Source organism: Osmerus mordax, chromosome 1 (genome assembly GCF_038355195.1).
Source record: "Osmerus mordax isolate fOsmMor3 chromosome 1, fOsmMor3.pri, whole genome shotgun sequence".
NCBI lineage: Eukaryota > Metazoa > Chordata > Actinopteri > Osmeriformes > Osmeridae > Osmerus > Osmerus mordax.
In genome coordinates, this window is record NC_090050.1 from 22,532,608 (window position 1) to 22,553,382 (window position 20,775).

General features: G+C 49.3%; 1 protein-coding gene across 1 annotated transcript in view; it reads right to left on the minus strand.

The window, feature by feature from the left end:
* Positions 1-20,775, minus strand: part of LOC136941622 (E3 ubiquitin-protein ligase RNF123) — a 36,877-nt gene that overhangs the window by 2,343 nt on the left and 13,759 nt on the right. Inside the window, exons 17-33 of the mRNA XM_067234198.1 lie at positions 20,532-20,631; positions 20,310-20,371; positions 19,845-19,916; positions 19,531-19,651; positions 18,630-18,731; positions 15,227-15,327; positions 14,795-14,987; positions 13,774-13,919; positions 10,181-10,264; positions 9,484-9,591; positions 9,114-9,291; positions 8,212-8,286; positions 6,622-6,709; positions 6,134-6,221; positions 5,960-6,044; positions 1,988-2,127; positions 1,274-1,462 (exon numbers count right to left, since the gene is read on the minus strand). Of these exons, the coding sequence (XP_067090299.1) occupies positions 1,274-1,462; positions 1,988-2,127; positions 5,960-6,044; positions 6,134-6,221; positions 6,622-6,709; positions 8,212-8,286; positions 9,114-9,291; positions 9,484-9,591; positions 10,181-10,264; positions 13,774-13,919; positions 14,795-14,987; positions 15,227-15,327; positions 18,630-18,731; positions 19,531-19,651; positions 19,845-19,916; positions 20,310-20,371; positions 20,532-20,631 (1,932 nt within the window). The remainder of the gene's footprint in view (positions 1-1,273; positions 1,463-1,987; positions 2,128-5,959; positions 6,045-6,133; positions 6,222-6,621; positions 6,710-8,211; positions 8,287-9,113; positions 9,292-9,483; positions 9,592-10,180; positions 10,265-13,773; positions 13,920-14,794; positions 14,988-15,226; positions 15,328-18,629; positions 18,732-19,530; positions 19,652-19,844; positions 19,917-20,309; positions 20,372-20,531; positions 20,632-20,775) is intronic.

The following is a 20,775-nucleotide window of genomic DNA, read 5'->3' on the forward strand; positions in this document are numbered from 1 at the left end:
GATGATGGAGTAGAGACTTGGCCAAGGAGCTGGTCTCTTTATTAACACAACACATATACACACACATACACACACACACACACACACACACACTTCATTAATGCAGCAGCACATAGCACACCTCCTGTCCTGCTTCACAGGGGGGCCTGGCACACACAGAACCACCCAAGAACCTGCAGGGAGACACTCAGTCACTTTGAAACACGCACAATTTCACACACACACACCGGAACACAGTCTTGTTCTTGTCCTCAAGAACCACCAAATATCTAAACACACAAAGAACTGACACACTCACCTACACACACACACAAGTATAAAGTGAGAAGGAGGCCAGTTCTGTCTTCAAGGACGAACGACCACCTGCCAGCACTCAAAGGATCCTTTCAATTAGCTGCTGATTGCAGCTGGAAACAGCCAATAACCCACCTGGGAGCATACACATGCACTACAAACTTCCTCACACACACCCACACTCCCTCCTCACACACACTATGCCCACAGCAAAATGTCCTATACACACACACACACACACACACACAATTGACAAAGTCTTGTCAACAAACCTGCCTGGGGACAGCAAGGGAGGAGGATCACAAACACCAAGAAGGAGGGAGGAGGGGCCGCAGGAGAGAAGAGAGGGAGGGGAGAGGAGGGGAGGGGAGGGAGGGACGAGAGGGAGGGAGGGAGGGAGGGAGGGAGGGAGGGAGGGAGGGAGGGAGGGAGGGAGGGAGGGAGGGAGGGAGGGAGGGAGGGAGGGAGGGAGGGAGGGAGGGAGGGAGGGAGGGAGGGAGGGAGGGAGGGAGGGAGGGAGGGAGGGAGGGAGGGAGGGAGGGAGGGAGGGAGGGAGGGAGGGAGGGAGGGAGGGAGGATGCAGTGGAGGGAAGAGAGTAAGTAGAGCAGGAGAGATGATATAGGAGAGGGAGCGAGGAAAGCAGGAGAGCAGGAGGAGAAGGGAGGGGCTGTACGGTGAGGAGAGGGTGTTAATGACTTGAACTGCGTCAGCCACATCTTTTCCTTAGAGAAGTCTGATGATGATCTACCACGCTCCCATAGGTTAACACACACACACCCCTCTCTCTCCCTCCCTCCTTTGTGCCATCCTTCTCTCTGTGCCTCACTCTCACAGGCCATTCCCTCTCCTTCCCAGTTGAAACCAATATGTGGCTGTTAGTGTGGACGGGGTGCAATAGCAGCATTATCAAGTCTCTGAAATGTATTTTCTAGTCTCATTCCCTGAAAAGGGAAACTTCGACATCCTGTATCAGCTCACCTGAGCCAATCGTCTCAGTAGGAGCTCGGCGGAGGGGCGTGTCCAGTCCAGGAAGATCTCTGGTACCAAGGTAACCGTCATCTCCAGCACTCGCAGCAGGCTGACAGACAGGTCGAAGCAGGTGGCACACACCTTCAGCTGCCGCGTGTCCACAAAGTTCCTCTCTGGGCGCTCTGCTGCCTGCTGAATCTGAGAGGAGAGCAGGAGAGGAGGAGAGGAGAGAAGGAGAGGAGGAGAGGAGAGAAGAAGAGGAGGAGAGGAGAGAAGGAGAGAAGGAGAGGAGAAGGAGAGAAGAAGAGAAGGAGAGAAGAAGAGGAGAGAAGGAGAGAAGAAGAGGAGAAGGAGAGAAGAAGAGGAGAAGGAGAGAAGAAGAGGAGAAGGAGAGAAGAAGAGGAGAAGGAGAGAAGGATGTTACGGCTGGTGATTCCACCCTGAATCTGTCTCGGATCACTGAATCACACCAGGGACAGCTGCACCCAGCCAAGCAGAACATCCTGGACACCACCACACATCCTGGACACCAACACACATCCTGGAGCACACGCACGCACACACACACACACACACACACACACACACACAGCCGATAGATCCAAAACAAACACACACATACTCTATCCCTTTATCTCTTTCCCTTTCTCTCTCCACATCCCTCCATTTCTCTCACACACACTCACTTTCTCTCGTTTTCTCCCTCCCTCCCTCCCTCCTCACCTCCTGGATCATGCCTATGAACTCAGAGAAGGCCCAGTTGAGCTGGTTGAGGACGCTGTTCAGGAAGCTGGCGGCCATCTCCTTATCCTGACTCAGCAGCTCTGCCATGTGTCGCTGGAGCAGCAACGACGGACAGGGCTCTGCAACCAAACACACAACAGGAGGGTCAGCATCCACCAACCACAGAGCACGCTGGTCAGGTATCTGCCAGTCGTGCAGCACTTTGGCCTACAATCAGCCAATCAGAGTAAGAGAGTGTCCCTGGTTAACCAGGAAGTGTGTACAGGTAGACATCCAGGTGTTCTTCTTCAGTGAAGAGCTATGCAGAGGTAGATCTGCACCTTCCATGAAATAGTTCTATCCTATTCTATTTCTACGTGCAGCATTTCATCACTGGGTCTACACTAAAGCTGTGTCTGTGCCCGTTAGTCTACGTGGAAGACAGAGCAATGGGGCGCAGCTGTGTGTGTGTGCTTGTTGTTGGCTGCTGTGGCCCACATACACACACACACACACACAAGTGGGCTTGCTGCTGAGTGACGATGTGAGGGCTTCAATCGTTACTCATTTATTTAGCCCCGGAATCAGTACAACCAGTATGAGACTTCTCTGTCTCTGTGTCCTTCTCTCACTTTCCCACCTCTCTCTCCATGTCTCTCTCTCTCTCTCTCTCTCTCTCTCTCTCTCTCTCTGTATGTCTCCCCCTCTCTCTCTCTGTATGTCTCTCTCTCTCTCTCTGTATGTCTCCCCTCTCTCTCTCTGTATGTCTCCCCCCCTCTCTCTCTCTCTCTCTCTCTCTCTCTCTCTCTCTCTCTCTCTCTCTCTCTCTCTCTCTGTATGTCTCCCCCTCTCTCTCTCTCTCTCTCTCTCTCTCTGTATGTCTCCCTCTCTCTCTCTCTCTCTCTCTCTCTCTGTATGTCTCCCCCCCCCTCTCTCTCTCTCTCTCTCTCTCTGTATGTCTCCCCCCCTCTCTCTCTCTCTCTTTATGTCTCCTTCTCTCTCTTTCTCTCTCTCTCTCTCTCTCTCTCTCTCTCTCTGTCTCTCTCTCTGTCTCTCTCTCTCTCCCTCTCTCTCTCTCTCTCTCTCTCTGTCTCTCTGTCTGTCTCTCTCTCTGTCTCTCTCTCTGTCTCTCTCTCTGTCTCTCTCTCTGTATTTTACTGATCTAGCTGACAGGGTGACATTGGTGGGGGTGATGGACTGTTGAAAGAGGCTTCTAAGAACCCCTCTGAGGTCTGGTAATCATAGCCTCTCTCTCCTGGGCATGGAGCTCTGGAGGGGGGGGGACTGTGGGACAGCAGCTGTAATCTGTAACCTCATCAACACCAGCAGGGGAGAGGAGAGGAGGAGAGGGGAGGAGCTAGCTCCAATAAAAGGCAAGAAAACCAATCCTTTTGTTTGGATAAAGAGGAGAGTGTTTTGTTAGGATGAGAGGATAACCTTTAAGTTTAATTAGGAGGAGGGAGGTTATTCTACACTGCCCAAAGGCCAACTGAGAAACAGAGGGGATTAGAGGCTGGGGAGTAGAGAATATATATATTAGAGACTGGGGAGTTGATATTACAGATATTAAAGGATTTGGAGTGGAGAACAAATATTGGAGGCTGGGGAGTAGAGGCAAGATATTGGAGGCTGGGGAGTGGAGGGAAGATATTGGAGGCTGGGGAGTAGTGGCAAGATATTGGAGGCTGGGGAGTAGAGGCTAGATATTGGAGGCTGGAGAGTAGAGGCTAGATATTGGAGGCTGGGGAGTAGAGGCTAGATATTGGAGGCTGGGGAGTAGAGGCTAGATATTGGAGGCTAGGGAGTAGAGGCAAGATATTGGAGGCTGAGAGTGGAGGCTAGATATTGGAGGCTGGGGAGTAGAGGCAAGATATTGGAGGCTGGGGAGTAGAGGCAAGATATTGGAGGCTGGGGAGTGGAGGCTAGATATTGGAGGCAAATGGAGGGCAAATATTAAAGACGTGAGGTCCTGCTACAAGTGCATGTTGTCATAACTACATGTACACACATGCACACTCTCTCTTTCACACACACACTCTCTCGCTTACACACACACACTCTCTCTCGCTTACACACATGCACACTCTCTCTTTCACACACACACTCTCTCGCTTACACACACACTCTCTCTCGCTTACACTCACACACACACACACGTGGGCTCCTGAGAGCTGATGAGCCCTGCTGTCCTTGGAGGACTGGCAGCATTGGTAATTACCCTTTTAACTACCAGCCTCACCACCAGCGTCCACCCTACCCTAACTACCCAGCCTCTTCCCTGCCCAGCCTCACTACCCAGCCTCCTCCCTAACCCAGCCTCCCCCCTAACCCAGCCTCCTCCCTAACCCAGCCTCCTCCCTAACCCAGCCTCCCCCCTAACCCAGCCTCCTCCCTAACAAAGCCTCCCCCCTAACCCAGCCTCCTCCCTAACCCAGCCTCCTCCCTAACCCAGCCTCCTCCCTAACCCAGCCTCCTCCCTGCCCAGCCTCACTACCCAGCCTCATTACTCAGGGCTGCAGGAGGCAGGGAGAGCCTGAAATAAAGGAGCAATTTGTAGTTTTCAATTACAACCTATAAAAAAAGTGAAGCTAAGGCCAGCAGTGCTGGCAGCTGCAGAGGGAGAGTCTCCAGTCTTACTGATACACAACATCACCCCACTGGACGAAAACAGAAAGACACTGAACTAAAAGACAGGATGGGACAAAAGAAAAGAACTTACTTTGGAAACTAGCAATGGACAGATCTCCTGTTAGCCATGCATGCAGAAGAGAGTTAGGACAGGTTGCATGAGGAATGGACAGAGCAGGCAGAGAGGAAGAGACAATGGGAAAGGAAGAAAGAGAGAGAGCGAGCGAGCGACAGAGAGATGATAAAGAAATAGATTCAATATGCATAATAAGGAAATAACTCTCCAGGGAGCGTCAATGATAGAATACTGAACAACAACTACTGTTCATTTTCTAGAACACAAACAATGTGAAAACTTACTGCACCAAACTTGAGTTAATTGGTGGGGAGAGAAAATTTGGTTTTTGTAGCTCACAAACACAATTACACACAAAGCCATCACATTACACCTGATCTCAGTTTGACCAAAGCAAGCAGAGCCTTAACTGGGCTGAGCTCTCTGGCTGGTCAACTTGGACCAGGCTTCCTATGGCCTCATCAGCTCAGATACATATTGATTGTGCTGCTGCATTTAAAGCTTTTCCCAGAAAACCAAGAGTAGGAAGACCACCCCCTACTCCCCCTCCCCCTCCCCCCTTCCCTTCCCCCCTTCTCCCCCCTACTCCCCCTCCCCCCTCCCTTCCCCCCTACTCCCCCTCGCCCCTCCCTACTCCCCCTCCCTTCCCCCCTTCTCTCCCTAACCCCTCCTTTCCCCCTTACTCCCCCTCCCTTCCCCCCTACTCCCCCCAGGATCAGTCCTGGCTTGCTTTAGCTTAGACAGTAGGCGTCATGTGTAACTGATGAGCCAGTGGAACTTCCACTCATAAAGATGTGTGGCTGCATTCTATTTCCAGAGTTCCACTCACTTTACATCTCTCTCATGTCTGAGATATAAATACACTGAGATCTGAACACGTCCTCACGGCTGGAAACAATAAGGGTTATTTTACTCCTGTCTCCGGACTCCGGTCTCAAGCACTCTTACAATCTCTCTCCCCCCCACACACACACAGACACACACAAACACGCATATACCTACAGACAAAAACACACACACCTAAACACACACACACACACATCAAAGATGAGCAGTTCCAGAACCAGGATGGTGTGATATAAACAGCAGGCAGCAGGCTGGGGCCTGGAACTATACAGGGACAACAAAGTTACCATACAGAGAAATAGTTCACAGCTAATAACTACATCTAAGACTGACTGGAGAAGAAGACACTGATGGAGAAGAGAAAGAGAGTGTACAATCGAGAAAAGTGTGACAATGTGTGTGTGTGTGTGGTGGGTACTTACTCTGCAGACTGGGCAGGTTGGCATCTTCAGGTTTGGTTTTTAGCAGATGAGGCAACCTGGTGTACCGGTATCCAAACCCACAGCCCTGCAAAAACAACCTGGTTAAACTGGAGTGTGTGTGTGTGCACATGTGTGTGTGTGTGTGTGTGTGTGTGTCAGCACCAGAACGCCTACCCTCCACAGTCGTACGAGGATCCAGTTGGTCTGAGCCCAGGGTCTCTGCTCATAAGGAGCCAGCAGGTTCCTCATCATGGCCACTCGCCTGAGACAGACACAGACAGACAGGCAGAGATTCAGACAGACAGAAAAGACAGAGAGACACAAGAGACAGACAGAGACACAAGCATGCAGACAGGCAGATATTCAGACAGACAGAAAAGACAGAGAGACACAAGAGACAGACAGAGACACAAGCATGCAGACAGGCAGATATTCAGACAGACAGAAAATACAGAGAGACACAAGAGACAGACAGAGAGACAAGCATGCAGACAGGCAGAGATTCAGACAGACAGGTGAGAAGAAGTACTGGGTGAACAATTCTGCAAATGCTTGAGGATTTAAACACACAACATCACCATGGTTCCCTACGTAACTTTAATATGGCTGTACACTAGTCAGGCTGACAGAGGAGCCAATCAGAGAAGACCTTGCCCACTCACTGTTCCTCCGGGATCCTCTCCACCGCCCTGAGGGATTGTGGGTAGCAGACGTAGCTGGCCAGGGCTTGCATCAGGGAGTCTTTGATGTCTGAGGGGGAACGAGGAGGAAGGAACCACATGTCATTCACCACACCAGAGAAGAAGACCACCAGAGGCCTTGCTCTTCAGCTGCAGGAGACATGTTGTTGTATAAACATCATACATCATGTATGATGGTTTGTTATTATATTGCATATGTATTATCATCAACCAAGAAGTGGAATAAACCCATGTCATATAAAACATTTACATTTACATTTAGTCATTTAGCAGACGCTCTTATCCAGAGCGACTTACAGTAAGTACAGGGACATTCTCCCCGAGGCAAGTAGGGTGAAGTGCCTTGCCCAAGGACACAACGTCATTTAGCACTGCCGGGAATCAAACCAACAACCTTCTGATTAATAGCCCGACTCCCTAACCGCTCAGCCAACAGACCCAAGCCCTGGACCCTGGGTCTTCTAACAGAGGGTTTGTCACACAGGTCCTATCCCAGGCCGGGTGAAGATCAATTCCATAGGAACAAGTTGTTTACGCCGATATAAAACTGAGAAATTAGAATGTCTGAAAATGTAGAAATTAGAATGTCTGAAAACGTAGAAATTAGAATGTATTTTTCTGACATTCCCCCCAAATTATAATCCCCAAACGCAGCCTGGATATTAGATACAACCTCATATCATTTACAGCCATCTTAAAAGTGTCTCCTAAAATAGGTCCTGGATGCTAGTAATTCGGGAAATGTGTAGACAGTGCGAACAGATTTACTTTTAGCTCCCCCAAGCTATTTTGAACATTTTTAATGATGTCTTCAGATGTGAAATTAATCCACGTGAAATATAGTCAGGCCCCTGGCTGTGTTCAGCCTGAATGTCCATTAAAGGAGCCTGGTTACTGATTACAGTCCAGGCAGCTGCAGTCTGCTTCATTACTCCTCCAGGTAACAGGAGGAGGAGGGGGAAAATAGTGGGCCAGGAGAGCTGGCTGGTCAAGAGGCCATTTCACAAATTCGCTTAACATTAATGAAAGATTTAAAAAATAAGTTGTGATCACTGTATTTCTGGCACCTCTACTGACTGCAACTAAACACGTCACTGATAAGTGCGCTAAGGCAGGACCAAACCATTTCATGCAGATAGAGGGGGGTGGTCGGTCAATATGGATGTTTTCTTTTTGATTAATGGAGATATTTAACTTTTATTGCCAAAAACAAGTAAAAAATAAGAAATCATTAATGTTATCATTATATTTGAAATATATATATACTCAATGATGATGGTTTATATAATATCATTATATATTAGTTTTTACCAATTTTTTGGGGCCCCTGTCAGTCAGGGGCCCTTGGAATTGTCCTAACATTTCCCCCCTATACGGCGCCCCTGTCTACAGGACTCATGGTTAGTGTATAGTGGTTAGTGGTTAGTAAATTTCCTGCCTGTACACAACTGAGAGTAACTGGAAGTGTGTGTGTGTGTGTGTGCGTGTGTGTGTGTGTGTGTGTGTGCGTGTGTGTGTGCCTACACCTTTCTTAACAATGAACCGTCATACCTGTCCCGACGATGCGAGGGTCTGCAAAGTGCTTGGCGAGGATAGCAGCGAGCTGAGTCAAGGTTTCCTCGTAACCTGGGGAGACAGAGAAGCTTCCAGTACACGGTACACACCCGGTCGTCAAGGGGACGAGGTGACAGTGCACAGCTAAGTCACAGCATTACACAGCTACTCTATCACAGAAGAAGAAGCACAAGAAGCATTACACAGCTACTCTACCACAGAAGAAGAAGCACCATAACTATTAATTAATTACAACAGTTAATGTTCCTGGGATGTATTTGGTAAATTCTCACCCCAGGCTGATGGGAACTGTTACAGATTTAAAACTGTTGCAGATTGGAAATGTATGCATATGTATTTATCCTGACAAAGTGGAATGGCTGGTACTAAATGTACCAATAAAAGCCCATAATAGCTGCAGTTAAATACCCAGATGTAGCACTGGCACTGTTTCAGTCAGCTTGGCTGTTCCGCAGAGTACCCTCTACCTCCCTGATGCTCGCTGTTCCTCCATCTAACTTCCACCCCCCCTGATGCTGGCTGTTCCTCCGTCTAACCTCCACCCCCCCTGATGCTGGCTGTTCCTCCGTCTAACCTCCACCCCCCCCTGATGCTGGCTGTTCCTCAGAGTACCCTCTACCTCCCTGATGCTGGCTGTTCCTCCATCTAACCTCCACACCCCCCTGATGCTGGCTGTTCCTCAGAGTACCCTCTACCTCCCTGATGCTGGCTGTTCCTCCGTCTAACCTCCACCCCCCCTGATGCTGGCTGTTCCTCCGTCTAACCTCCACCCTGCCCCGTGCTGTGGGGGCCTGTGTCGCTGGCTTTTCCCCCATGCTGTGGGGGCCTGTGTTGCTGGCTGTTCCTCCATGCTGTGGGGGCCTGTGTTGCTGGCTCACCTGGCAGCTGGTCCATGCAGTTGGAGGGGCTGAAGTAGTTCTTGAGGGCGCTGTAGCTGTTCATGGCCACGTTGAGGTAGAACTCGGGAGCGAAGGCAAACAGCGAGCCCGTGTTGTCTGCGTGCTCCACGGTGCGAATACACCCCCTCAGCAGCCAGTACACATCCAGCATCTTCTCCTGGGGAGGTTAGGGGGTGATTTTGTACAATATAATAGATTGTGTTCAGACTCGTCCTATTACTACATAATAGTACAATACCTTGGAGTAGATGGACTACATCAGTAGTATTAATACTCCATAGTAGAGTACCTTGGAGTAGATGAGTCAGTAGTATTACATCAGTGGTATTAATACTCCAGAGTATAGTACCTTGGAGTAGATGGTGGCGTTGATCCAGGCCAGCCTTCGGCTCAGGTGGTTCAGCTTCTCAGCGAACACCTTCTGGCTCTTCTGCAGCTCCTCCATGATATCAGCTCTCTGAGGGGTCAGAGGTCACCCAGCCATCAACACCCTGGCAGCACCTGCACTCGTGTTTGTGTCTTTATATTTGTCGTGTGATACAAAACTGTGAAGCGAAAATAATGGAACCTCTGTGTTGCTAAACCTTATGCTACCTAGAGCACTTTGGTGATATGTTGTGTGTAGGTGTGTGATTGTGTGTGTAGGTGTAGGTATAAGAGTATGTGTGTGATTGTGATCAATCGATCAATCAATCCATCTATATATCTTGATGTATTCTGTTGTCAGTGTGTCTACACGACACCATTTCCCATATGATACCATCCAGACAACCGTGATCTATGCATTAACACCAGCTGGTATGAGCGCGTTGCCGTGGTTACCGCACAATACAGCACCACCTTCGTTTTCACTGGAGGAAAAACCTAAAGTGAGTGAAATACAGCTAAACCTTGCGTGACCTGGTTTACAAAGGGCACATGAACCAGGGGTGAATTGAAGAGGGCCGTCGCCGGGGCGTGTCCCTGTGCAACAAACGCTACGTCGTTTAGGCAGCACAACTGAATAACCGGTGTTCACCAGCAGAGGAATACAGTCATGTGTTTACCCTGCTGGGACAGCGAGCAATCTTCTCCTCCGTGTCCTTCAGTGCTATGGCGTACTCATGGACATCATCTGCCACCACCACCATCTGGAGACACACACACACACTTACTCAATAACCCGCCGACTGTAATTTGAAATCTTACACTGAGGGAACAATATACTGTAAGTACAAGCCGCTCTCCTGCCAGCCCACTTCCCTCTCGCCTTAACCTCACAGGATCAACATCCAGCTCTCTGCAACCCATCTCCAGCCTGCCTCTCCAGGGTCTCCATCAGGACGGAGACACACAGAGACACACCAGCCTGCCTCTCCAGGGTCTCCATCAGGACGGAGACACACAGAGACACACACCAGCCTGCCTCTCCGGGGTCTCCATCAGGACGGAGACACACAGAGACACACCAGCCTGCCTCTCCAGGGTCTCCATCAGGACGGAGACACACAGAGACACACCAGCCTGCCTCTCTGGGGTCTCCATCAGGACGGAGACACACAGAGACACACCAGCCTGCCTCTCTGGGGTCTCCATCAGGACGGAGACACACAGAGACACACCAGCCTGCCTCTCCGGGGTCTCCATCAGGACGGAGACACACAGAGACACACCAGCCTGCCTCTCCGGGGTCTCCATCAGGACGGAGACACACAGAGACACACCAGCCTGCCTCTCTGGGGTCTCCATCAGGACGGAGACACACAGAGACACACCAGCCTGCCTCTCTGGGGTCTCCATCAGGACGGAGACACACAGAGACACACCAGCCTGCCTCTCCAGGGTCTCCATCAGGACGGAGACACACAGAGACACACCAGCCTGCCTCTCCGGGGTCTCCATCAGGACGGAGACACACAGAGACACACCAGCCTGCCTCTCCGGGGTCTCCATCAGGACGGAGACACACAGAGACACACCAGCCTGCCTCTCTGGGGTCTCCATCAGGACGGAGACACACAGAGACACACCAGCCTGCCTCTCCAGGGTCTCCATCAGGACGGAGACACACAGAGACACACCAGCCTGCCTCTCCAGGGTGTCCATCAGGACGGAGACACACAGAGACACACCAGCCTGCCTCTCTGGGGTCTCCATCAGGACGGAGACACACAGAGACACACCAGCCTGCCTCTCTGGGGTCTCCATCAGGACGGAGACACACAGAGACACACCAGCCTGCCTCTCCAGGGTCTCCATCAGGACGGAGACACACAGAGACACACCAGCCTGCCTCTCCAGGGTCTCCATCAGGACGGAGACACACCAGACGGATGAGAGAAAGGAAAGTAACTCTGCGAGCGTCAAAGTGAACTTGATTGTCAATCAGACCATGCAGTAATTACACAGACGATCCAAATAGCGTTTCCCCATACTCCAAATGTGCAGTAAAACAACATTTTAACATTCGACATACTCGTGCAAACAGACATCAACAGGTTAAAAAGTACGTCGCAGTAACGTCGTAATAACCACCCTGAAGGCCTGGGTGCTCTCAAGCGCTAGCAGAGATGTTTATCAGGACCGTAGCCTCTCAGCTCGGGAGTCCGACCCCACAGGACACTGTAATAACTGTCTCGTGACAACAGCACTCTGAAAGCACTCAGGGGTCGTAGAACCCTGGGGGGTTCTGGAGGGCTGAGAGGGAGTATCAGTGTTCTGCAGCAGAGGAGAACCAGAGAGGCCAGAGATGGAACACTGTTACCATATGTGCCCAGCCTGGGTCAATGGCTTTCTGGAAATACCATTGTATATGAGTGGCCTTAATGAAACTCGGCCAGTGAAATGAAACCAATGGACCAGTGTCAGATGAGATATCTGTGAGTCTATATCAAGCGCACATCAATTACTTTCAACATGCTGGTAGGCAGTCAACCTATGTAATTGACTGGGATACAGTGTTGAGGTAGTAATGTGTTATATACAGCAGTGTAAATGACTTGTCAGCAGGCGAATCTAAATGCCAGCAATAACTAGCCTTTAGCTCACCAGGTTTATAGGGCCTATCTATTGCATGGAGAAGACGGGTGTGATTCCCACTAAGGTCGTATCAGGTAGAGTGATCTTACAGCGAGGGTTGTAGGGTGTGGTAGTGGAGCACACACACACAGATCACATGATTCATGAGATCCTCTCTTCAGTTCTCCCGTCGTGGTTCCCTGTCACCACAGTCAGCTCTTATCCAGGTCGTCCCAGCAACAGCCTACGTCTTTGCACGGCGACCTTCGTTTGACGACATTTCACCCGTTAAGACTGCATGTTGTAAAAAGACTGATGTATGGTAGCGGCCGTAACTTTCAGCTATCCTGCCAGCCTCGCTCTGTCCAAACTTCCTGTTTCCATAATGCACCCCACGGACCTCTGCTCTGAGAGAGGGACGGAGAGAGAGAGAGAGAGAGAGACGGAGAGAGAGAGAGAGAGAGAGAGAGAGAGAGAGAGAGAGAGAGAGAGAGAGAGAGAGAGAGAGAGACAGAGAGACAGAGAGACAGAGAGAGACAGAAATTGTGGGAAAAATAGATTGAGAGAGGGAAAGTCAGAGAAAGAGAGTGGGAGATATAGTGGGAGAGAGTGAGAGGAAGAGAGAGAAGGACAGAGATAGAGAGAGAGAGAGAGAGAGAGAGAGAGAGAGAGAGAGAGAGAGAGAGAGAGAGAGAGAGAGAGAGAGGGAGGAAGAGATGGATAGATTGAGAGAGGCAAAGTGAGAGAAATAGTGAGAGAGAGTGAGAGGAAGAGAGAGAAGGACATAGAGAGAAAGAGAGAGAGAGAAAGAAAGAAAGAGAGAGAGGGCTGGGATAATGCAGGGGTAAAGGGTTTGCCAACTCGAGCACTTTCTACAGTGAGATATGAGCCAAATCACAGCTTTTCAGCATCCCCCCGCTCTCAGACAACAGTCCTTTACAGAGAGCACATAAAAGTGATAGAATGACTTGTCTGCTTGGTGTGGAGCCTCGTTCCTGAGGAGGTAATGGAGCCTGGAGAGGAGCTTAGGTGATGGAAGGCAGATATGAAGCGAGGTGAGGTTAATGCGCTTGTCTGCTGATGCATTGGCTTCCAAAGGACTTTTGGGTTTCAGAGTGGTCATACTTGTAACAGACTGTTTGCAATGACGTAGTTAGACCTCCTACAGCTGAACTGGATTCTAAGGAAACAGCAGCCTGTCAGCGAGTCCCAGCCACTATAACCACATCAAACAAGCACTTTCAGGGCTCCCTGGTAGCTCACTGGATAAGTGTGCATACCACGTAGGCTGAGGCCTTACCGCAGCGGTCTGGGTTTGAATCCGGCCTTGGCTCTTTGCTGCATGTCTCTCTCCCTCCATTTCCTGTCACACTTCACTTACAAACTGTCCAATAAAGCATGAAAAAGCCCCAAAAATATATCTTTCAAAAACAAAAAAACAAGGTCAGTCTTTATCAACCGTCAAAAATTCAAAAGGTACGGCATCAAGTCTTTTCCGACAGAAATAAATAAATGATCCAATAAATGATCTGGATGGAATCGCCATATAGAGACCATATATTATATGGATGAAATCCCCACAGAACTATAAAGCGTAGATTCTGCGTGTGCACACTCTCCATCCAGCCTTAGAGGGACATACCTTGCCTAGCTGCTGATGGACACTCAGGTTGTACATCATCACAATACCATCCAGAATCTCCAGCAGCGACTTCTCTGTGATTGGCTGGTCAGGCTCTTCTAGCGGTCGCCCCAGCAACAGGCCATCGTTTCCATGGCTTCCCTCAACTTGAGTAAGCAGAGGAGAGGAGGGGAGGAGAGTAGAGGAGAGGAGAGGAGGAGAGAAGAAGGAGAGGAGGAGAGAGGAGCAGAGGAGAGAGGAGAGGAGGGAGGAGAGGGGCGAGGAGGATAGAGGAGAGGAGAAAGGAGAAGAGGAGGAGAGAGGATGAGAGGAGAAAGGAGATGGGGAGAGGAGGATAGAGGAGAGGAGAAAGGAGAAGAGGAGGAGTGAGGAGGAGAGGAGATAGGAGAGAGGAGAGGAGAGAGGAGGAGAGATGAGGAGAGATGAGGAGGACAGGAGAGAGGAGGAGAGGAGGAAAGAGAGGAGCAACTGTTATCCCAGGTGTCATCACCACATCCACTTGAAGACCAGGAGGTGAGAACACTGACACCTATAAAGCAACAGATGGACCTTAACCCTCCAGACCCGTAAATTGTTGTCCAGCTGACCAGTACTGCCCCCCCCCCCCCCACCCTGTGAGTCACAGTGCTGGACAAGACCAGACAGCCCTCTATTAGATTAGCCTCCTACAGAAACCAATCACAAACCTGACTCAGAGCCTTAAACTCTATAAACCCATCCCCACATGCTGTCTTACTCTATCTGGCCCTCTCCCCCTTTCCTACAAACTCTACTAGATTACAGAACTGAAAAGAGGCGCAGAGCTGTAGTTCTGGTATAGTTCTGGTAACGCTAGCGTTACATTTCAGGAGTGTGAACCTAGACTTAAGTCTGAATCTCTGAATCCGAATCTAGACTGACATTTCAAACTGTATTTGATCAGAATCTAGATGTGAATTTGAATCCATGAATCCAAATCTAGACGTGAATCTGAAACTGTACATCATTTCGTTCTAGATGTGAATCTGACTCCATGACTCACTGTCTTCCTCCGTGCGCTGTTCCACGGCCAGGGTTCGGATCTTGACCTTTTCGGGGGGCGCCAGGGGTCTCCGGGGGGTCATGATGCTGACGGCGGCCGTGCTGAGGAAGCGGTTGGCGCGGCCTAGCGTGGGAGAGCTTAGCCAGCTGGGACGAGCCAGAGCCCCGCCCATGGCCGCCGCGCCGAACGGCCTCTGTCCACACAAACAAACACACGTTTATATAATTGAAACCCTCGGAACATTGGATGTCATGGATTTGCACCATAAGGCCTTTGTCTGCACAAAACACAGAAGCTTATCTATATTATTTAACACACTCAAAACAAAAAAACATACATAGACTCTCCCTCCGAATAGACAGACACCACAACATAATTATTAATAAACACACTTGGAACACAGTACACGACCAACTACACACACACACACACCTGAGCTGCTCCGCTTTCCTCGTCCTCGTCCAGATCGTCCATGGAGGACGCCTGGATCTCGGCAGGGTCGATGACGATGTTGGCTTTAGACGCCAGGTCATCTAGGAGGAACAGACAGCCGTCAGTCCTTCACGCCACACAAGCAGGGAGCCGTGGCAGCTCACCGTGTAGGCTGAGGCCAGACCACTGAGACCCTTTGCTGCATGTCTCTGTCTCTCTCTCTGTCCCTCTGGGAGTCAGGTGGCTGAGCGGTTAGGGAATCGGGCTAGTAATCAGAAGGTTGCAGGTTCGATTCTGGCCGTGCGAAATGACGTTGTGTCCTTGGGCAAGGAACTTAACCCTACTTGCCTCGGGGGAATGTCCCCCATCCAGACATCATATAGACAGGATTGCGCTCCAACCCCAGCAGAGAACATGGTTTCAGTTTGTAAACCAGCTCGTTATTAGACGTTCATGTGCTGGATTAGGGTAAGAAGGAACAGCAGGAGGGTAGCTCAGGGAAGGGCAGGCAGCGCTGTGCTGCAGCGGGAGGTCGTAAGACGGTTCCCTGATGGAAACACATCAACCCCAGCCGCAGGAACAGACGGCTGATTGTCTGGGTTTTAATGAATGTGGATTTTAATCATAGCTTGATTACATTTGCAGGTAAGGTGGTCGAATGGGAGTGTGACTGGCTGACGAGAGAGAGAGAGAGAGAGAGAGAGAGAGAGAGAGAGAGAGAGAGAGAGAGAGAGAGAGAGAGAGAGAGAGAGAGAGAGAGAGAGAGAGGGAGGGAAGGAGAGAGAGATAAAAGTGAGAATAAAGAATAAATAGTGATCAAAAGAGAGGTGGAGAGAAAGAAAGAGAGAGAGAAACTAGAAAGAGAGAGAAAATGAAGCAGATTGGCAGATATTTACAACATGGCTCTTTACAGCACAGTAAATATCAGCCTCAATAAAATAACAAGCCACAGTTAGACCCTCGACCAACACACACGCGCGCACACACACACACACAAATCTTCTTCAATTTCATTACACAGATTAAACCTCAGAAACCCAGACAGCCCTTTGGCCTGATCCTTATGAACAAAGTCATATTTTCCAATAAAAACGATGATGAAGAAGAAATACAAATAACAACAAATCACATCTCTGATCCATGATCTGATTGGCCAACCAGGACACAACCCTTGTCCTCTTGGCAGAAAATGAAAAAGCAGATTTTTTTACTGACACACAAACCAGCCAGCTGTCGGTTCCAGCATGCACCTATGTGTGTGTGTGTGTCCTGTCTCCAGGGGCGTAGCCACGTGGTGGCCAGGGGGGGCCACGGCCACCATTGGTCAGAGAATGGCCACCCTGACGGCCCCCCCAACCTCACAAAAACAAGTTTTTTTTTAGTTTTTTTTAAACCCTCCTGAACAGAAACGGTATAAAGCTGAAAAAATTCATTAATATTTAAAGTCGTTATATATTGTCATTTGTCACTTACGCTACAAGCCCCATATTCGCAACATGTTGGGCCACGCCCCCATCAACAGCCCAAGACGCAAACCAACGTACCTGCATTGTGACAGCGCTTCAATGGAGACAAGCAGCTAACCACTGGATACCGTTAGAAAACTGCTGCTCTGAGTGATGCAGTGTGTGAGTTTTAAAATAGTAGTTTTTGACAATCAAGTGCCACCCCAAATAAAAGACTGGCCAGAGCTGGCCCCCCCCCCAGAAATAATGTCCTGGCTACGCCCCTGCCCGTCTCGACAGTGTGTGTGTGAACAAGCTCACACATCCCTCAGCCTCAGCGCCTGCACGGTGAAGCCCTCGCCACGACAACAGTGAATCCTCTACAACCAACAACCAACCATCCTTGAGGGTTTAGGTTGGTTGAGGGGCAGTTCTATGGGCGTATGTGAAGCCCTCTGTGACATGCTTGCGTGTAAAAAGGGCTATACAAATACATTTGATTTGATTTGAACCAACATCAAATTACTATTACCTCAAAGTCTCATCTATTTAACACCCGCGTAAAAAAAATACAAAATCGGAAACAAAAAAATCGTGTCAACAAAATCGTGTCAAAATATGAAGAGTTTGGAACTTCCGACTTTTTTAACACGTTTGTGTTAAATAAGTGTTCCAAGAAGAGAGCAGCATTAAACAGTATAGGGTCGGGAATGTTTTGGTACCTCACAAGTCGATGTTTGGGGTAATTTGTGCAAATTTTTAATTTTTTAATTTTATTTTTTTACTCTTTATTAATTTTACAAACGATATTAAACTAAACAAACTCCATGGCAGAGCGGAAGAAAACTTCTTTTTTTTTAAAGGAAAGAAAGGGGGGGGCACTACTCGCTCTTTACAATCTTTGATCCATTGTTATCTGACCAGCTTCCCTCTTATCTCTTGTATACAGTCCATTTTCTCCAGCGTTGGTCTTGGGCCCTGCTTTAGTCCTTAGATAATGAGTCAGTTTCTCCATGGAATACATTTCCTCAACAATGTCCAGTGAACTTGGAGGGTCACATTTCAACCAGCTCCTTGTGATGGCCTTTTTACATTTAGTCATTTAGCAGACGCTCTTATCCAGAGCGACTTACAGTAAGTACAGGGACATTCCCCCGAGGCAAGTAGGGTGAAGTGCCTTGCCCAAGGACACAACGTCAGTTGGCATGACCGGGAATCGAACTGGCAACCTTCGGATTACTAGCCCGACTCCCTCACCGCTCAGCCACCTGACTCCCTGACATGCAAGTATCAGGATTTTGAATAGATAGATGTCCTTCTTTTCAATCTAAGGTATGCAATCAGTGGGTCCCTGGGAATCTTATAGCATAAAATCTCCTCAAGAATCTGTCCCAGAATGTTTGTATTTTAATACATGACCAGAAAATATGTGAGCGATTTGCATTCATCTGCTCCCACTGTCTCCAGTATGACTGCTGCTTACCCAATAGTTTATTTTTAATGCGGAGTGTAAGAGCGATTTTTAGCGTTTTTTGATCAAAAGAAAATATTAAAAAAATATATATATATATAACATTACAAAAAAAAAGAAGATTTTTTACATTTGTGAATCAATGTGAATCGCTAGAAGACTGAATCGCTTGTGAATCGAATGTGAATCGATTTTTTTCCCCCATCCTTACTAAACAGTAGCCAACACAGGATACCCCTGCAGCAACCATACTGTTCATATTCCCACATCTCCCCAGCTGTATAAGGCTGTTCTCTCACTGACAACATTTTCATGCAAATTTCAAAAGAGATCCGATGTGCACGAGGCAATCCTGCTGGGGAAAAGCAGAAAGCGGACACAGCCACAGCACCCTCTAGTGGCTGGTCTGTGACAGGCAGCCTGCGGCCCGGGAAAACACCACCTCAGAGGGGACCAGAGAGAGGGACGACGGGCGGGTAAGTCTCACCTTTCAGGGTTTTCTTCAGGTGGGAGAGCAGGCCACCTAGTCTCTGCAGGTCGAAGTAGTCCACCTTCCCATTGTAGAACAACTGGGGAGGAACATAGGCTTCTGGTGGTGGTGGGGGGAGGGGTGGAGAGAGAGAGAGAGAGAGAGAGAGAGAGAGAGAGAGAGAGAGAGAGAGAGAGAGAGAGAGAGAGAGAGAGAGAGAGAGAGAGAGAGAGAGAGAGAGAGAGAGAGAGAGGGAGAGACAGAGTGTGAAATAGAGAACAACTGGCAGTTGTTTCATTGATAAGATCTTGATAAGATTGGTCGATGTACAGGGGACTGTTGAAATGCTGCATACAGACTGTTGAAAGACTGTTTACAGACAGCTTACAGGCTGCTACTCTTGTCTTATCGACCCTGAGGGGCGTTCTAACGTAGGTTGGTAAAACCTTCCTGATCTCTAGCCAGATCGAGGTCTGCTTCCTGATCTCTAGCCAGGTGGAGGTCTGCTTCCTGATCTCTAGCCAGGTAAAGGTCTGCTTGGCACCAGTACTTCTCAGACTGGCCGCACTCTCTCTCTCACTCCTCTCTCTCCCTCTCTTCTACTTACTCCCACTCTCTCTCTCTCTCTCTCCCCCCATCTTACCTACTATCTCCCACGCTCTCTTTCCCACTCCCCCACTCTCTCCCCATCTCTCTGGAGAGGTGAAGAAGTTTCGGAGGTAATAAGTGATGCTGAGTGTTTCTGAGGAGCACAGTGCTGCATACTGCACATCCTGAAGACCGCTCTAATCACCACATCTTTCTGAACGCCACAGGCCTCCTGCTTTAATGAAACACTGAAACGGTGTAATAGTTTGCTGATGTGCGCAGAGTGCTTTGGGCTTTGTGTGTGTGTGTGTGTGTGTGTGTGAGGTCTCACCCTCACTGCTCACACAGCCAGGACTCATCCTCTTGCCTTCGTCCCAGTAGCTCCTCACCGCCGTCACCAGGCGATGCAGGAAACACACCATGTACTCTGGAGGACACAGCGCTGTGGGGTGCTGCACGGACACACACACGCACACGCACGCAGGCACACACACACAGAGACAGACAAACACACACACATACACACAGGCAGGCAGACACACACACAAACACACCCAAAGACTGTTAAGGAAATTGGACTGAGGTTCAAGGACCGTTAACTGTAATTGAAGAGAAAAAAAACGTGTGTTTGAGTTCATGTCTCACCCCTCTGTTGCTGGCGTTCTCCTGCAGGAACTTACGGAACTTATTAAGGAAGATGTATCTAGAAGCTTCCCCCTGAGAGACAGAGAGTGAGAGGCAGGGAGAGAGACAGAGAGAGAGAGAGAGACAGACAGAGAGAGGGAGAGAGAGAGAGAAAGAAGAGTATGAGAGAAAGAGAGAAGCAGCAAAGAAAGAGGGAGGGAGGATGGAAGAGGGTTGGAAAGCAACATTTTTAGGTGGGATGTTCAGAGAACGACAGAACAAGTATGGTCGAGGGAACCAGGAAGGAAGCATATCTGAGTGTATCAGTGGCCAAAACAGGCATACTGTAGGACTACGGACTGGCATAAGGGAACCAGGAAGGAGGCGTCATTGAGTGGAGCAGTAACCAGGGAACAGTAACCAGGTAACAGACGTGAGTCCAGAGGGAGCAGTGAGACAGACTGCGCCCAGGACAGCGCAACCTACCGTGCCTTTGTCCTTGTTGTTGAGCATCAGTCTGAGGATCTGAACCTGGAGCTCCTCCACCACTAAAGGGCAGGAGGGAGCACACACACACACACCAATTCTGTTTTTTCATCACATCCATTTTCAAGGTAAACAAAACAGACAAGCTGATTTATGTCCCAATGAATGTACTGTGACTGAAAGGTGCGTGTGGGTGCGTGCGTGCGTGTGCATGTGGACTACCTTCGATCCTCTTCTTGAGTCTCTGGCAGCCTCTCTCGTAGGCCCGCCTCCTCAGTCTCTCGTCGGCACTCTCGTCTTTCGGCTCCCTCTCATCCTTCCCCTGCTCACGGTTACACAACATGAGCACAGCAGGCTGGCACAGCTTCCCTCACTCTGACAAACAGCGCTAATCACTCACTAACAAACACGCTAAAATTGCTAATAATCACTCACTAACAAACACGCTAAAATCGCTAATAATCAT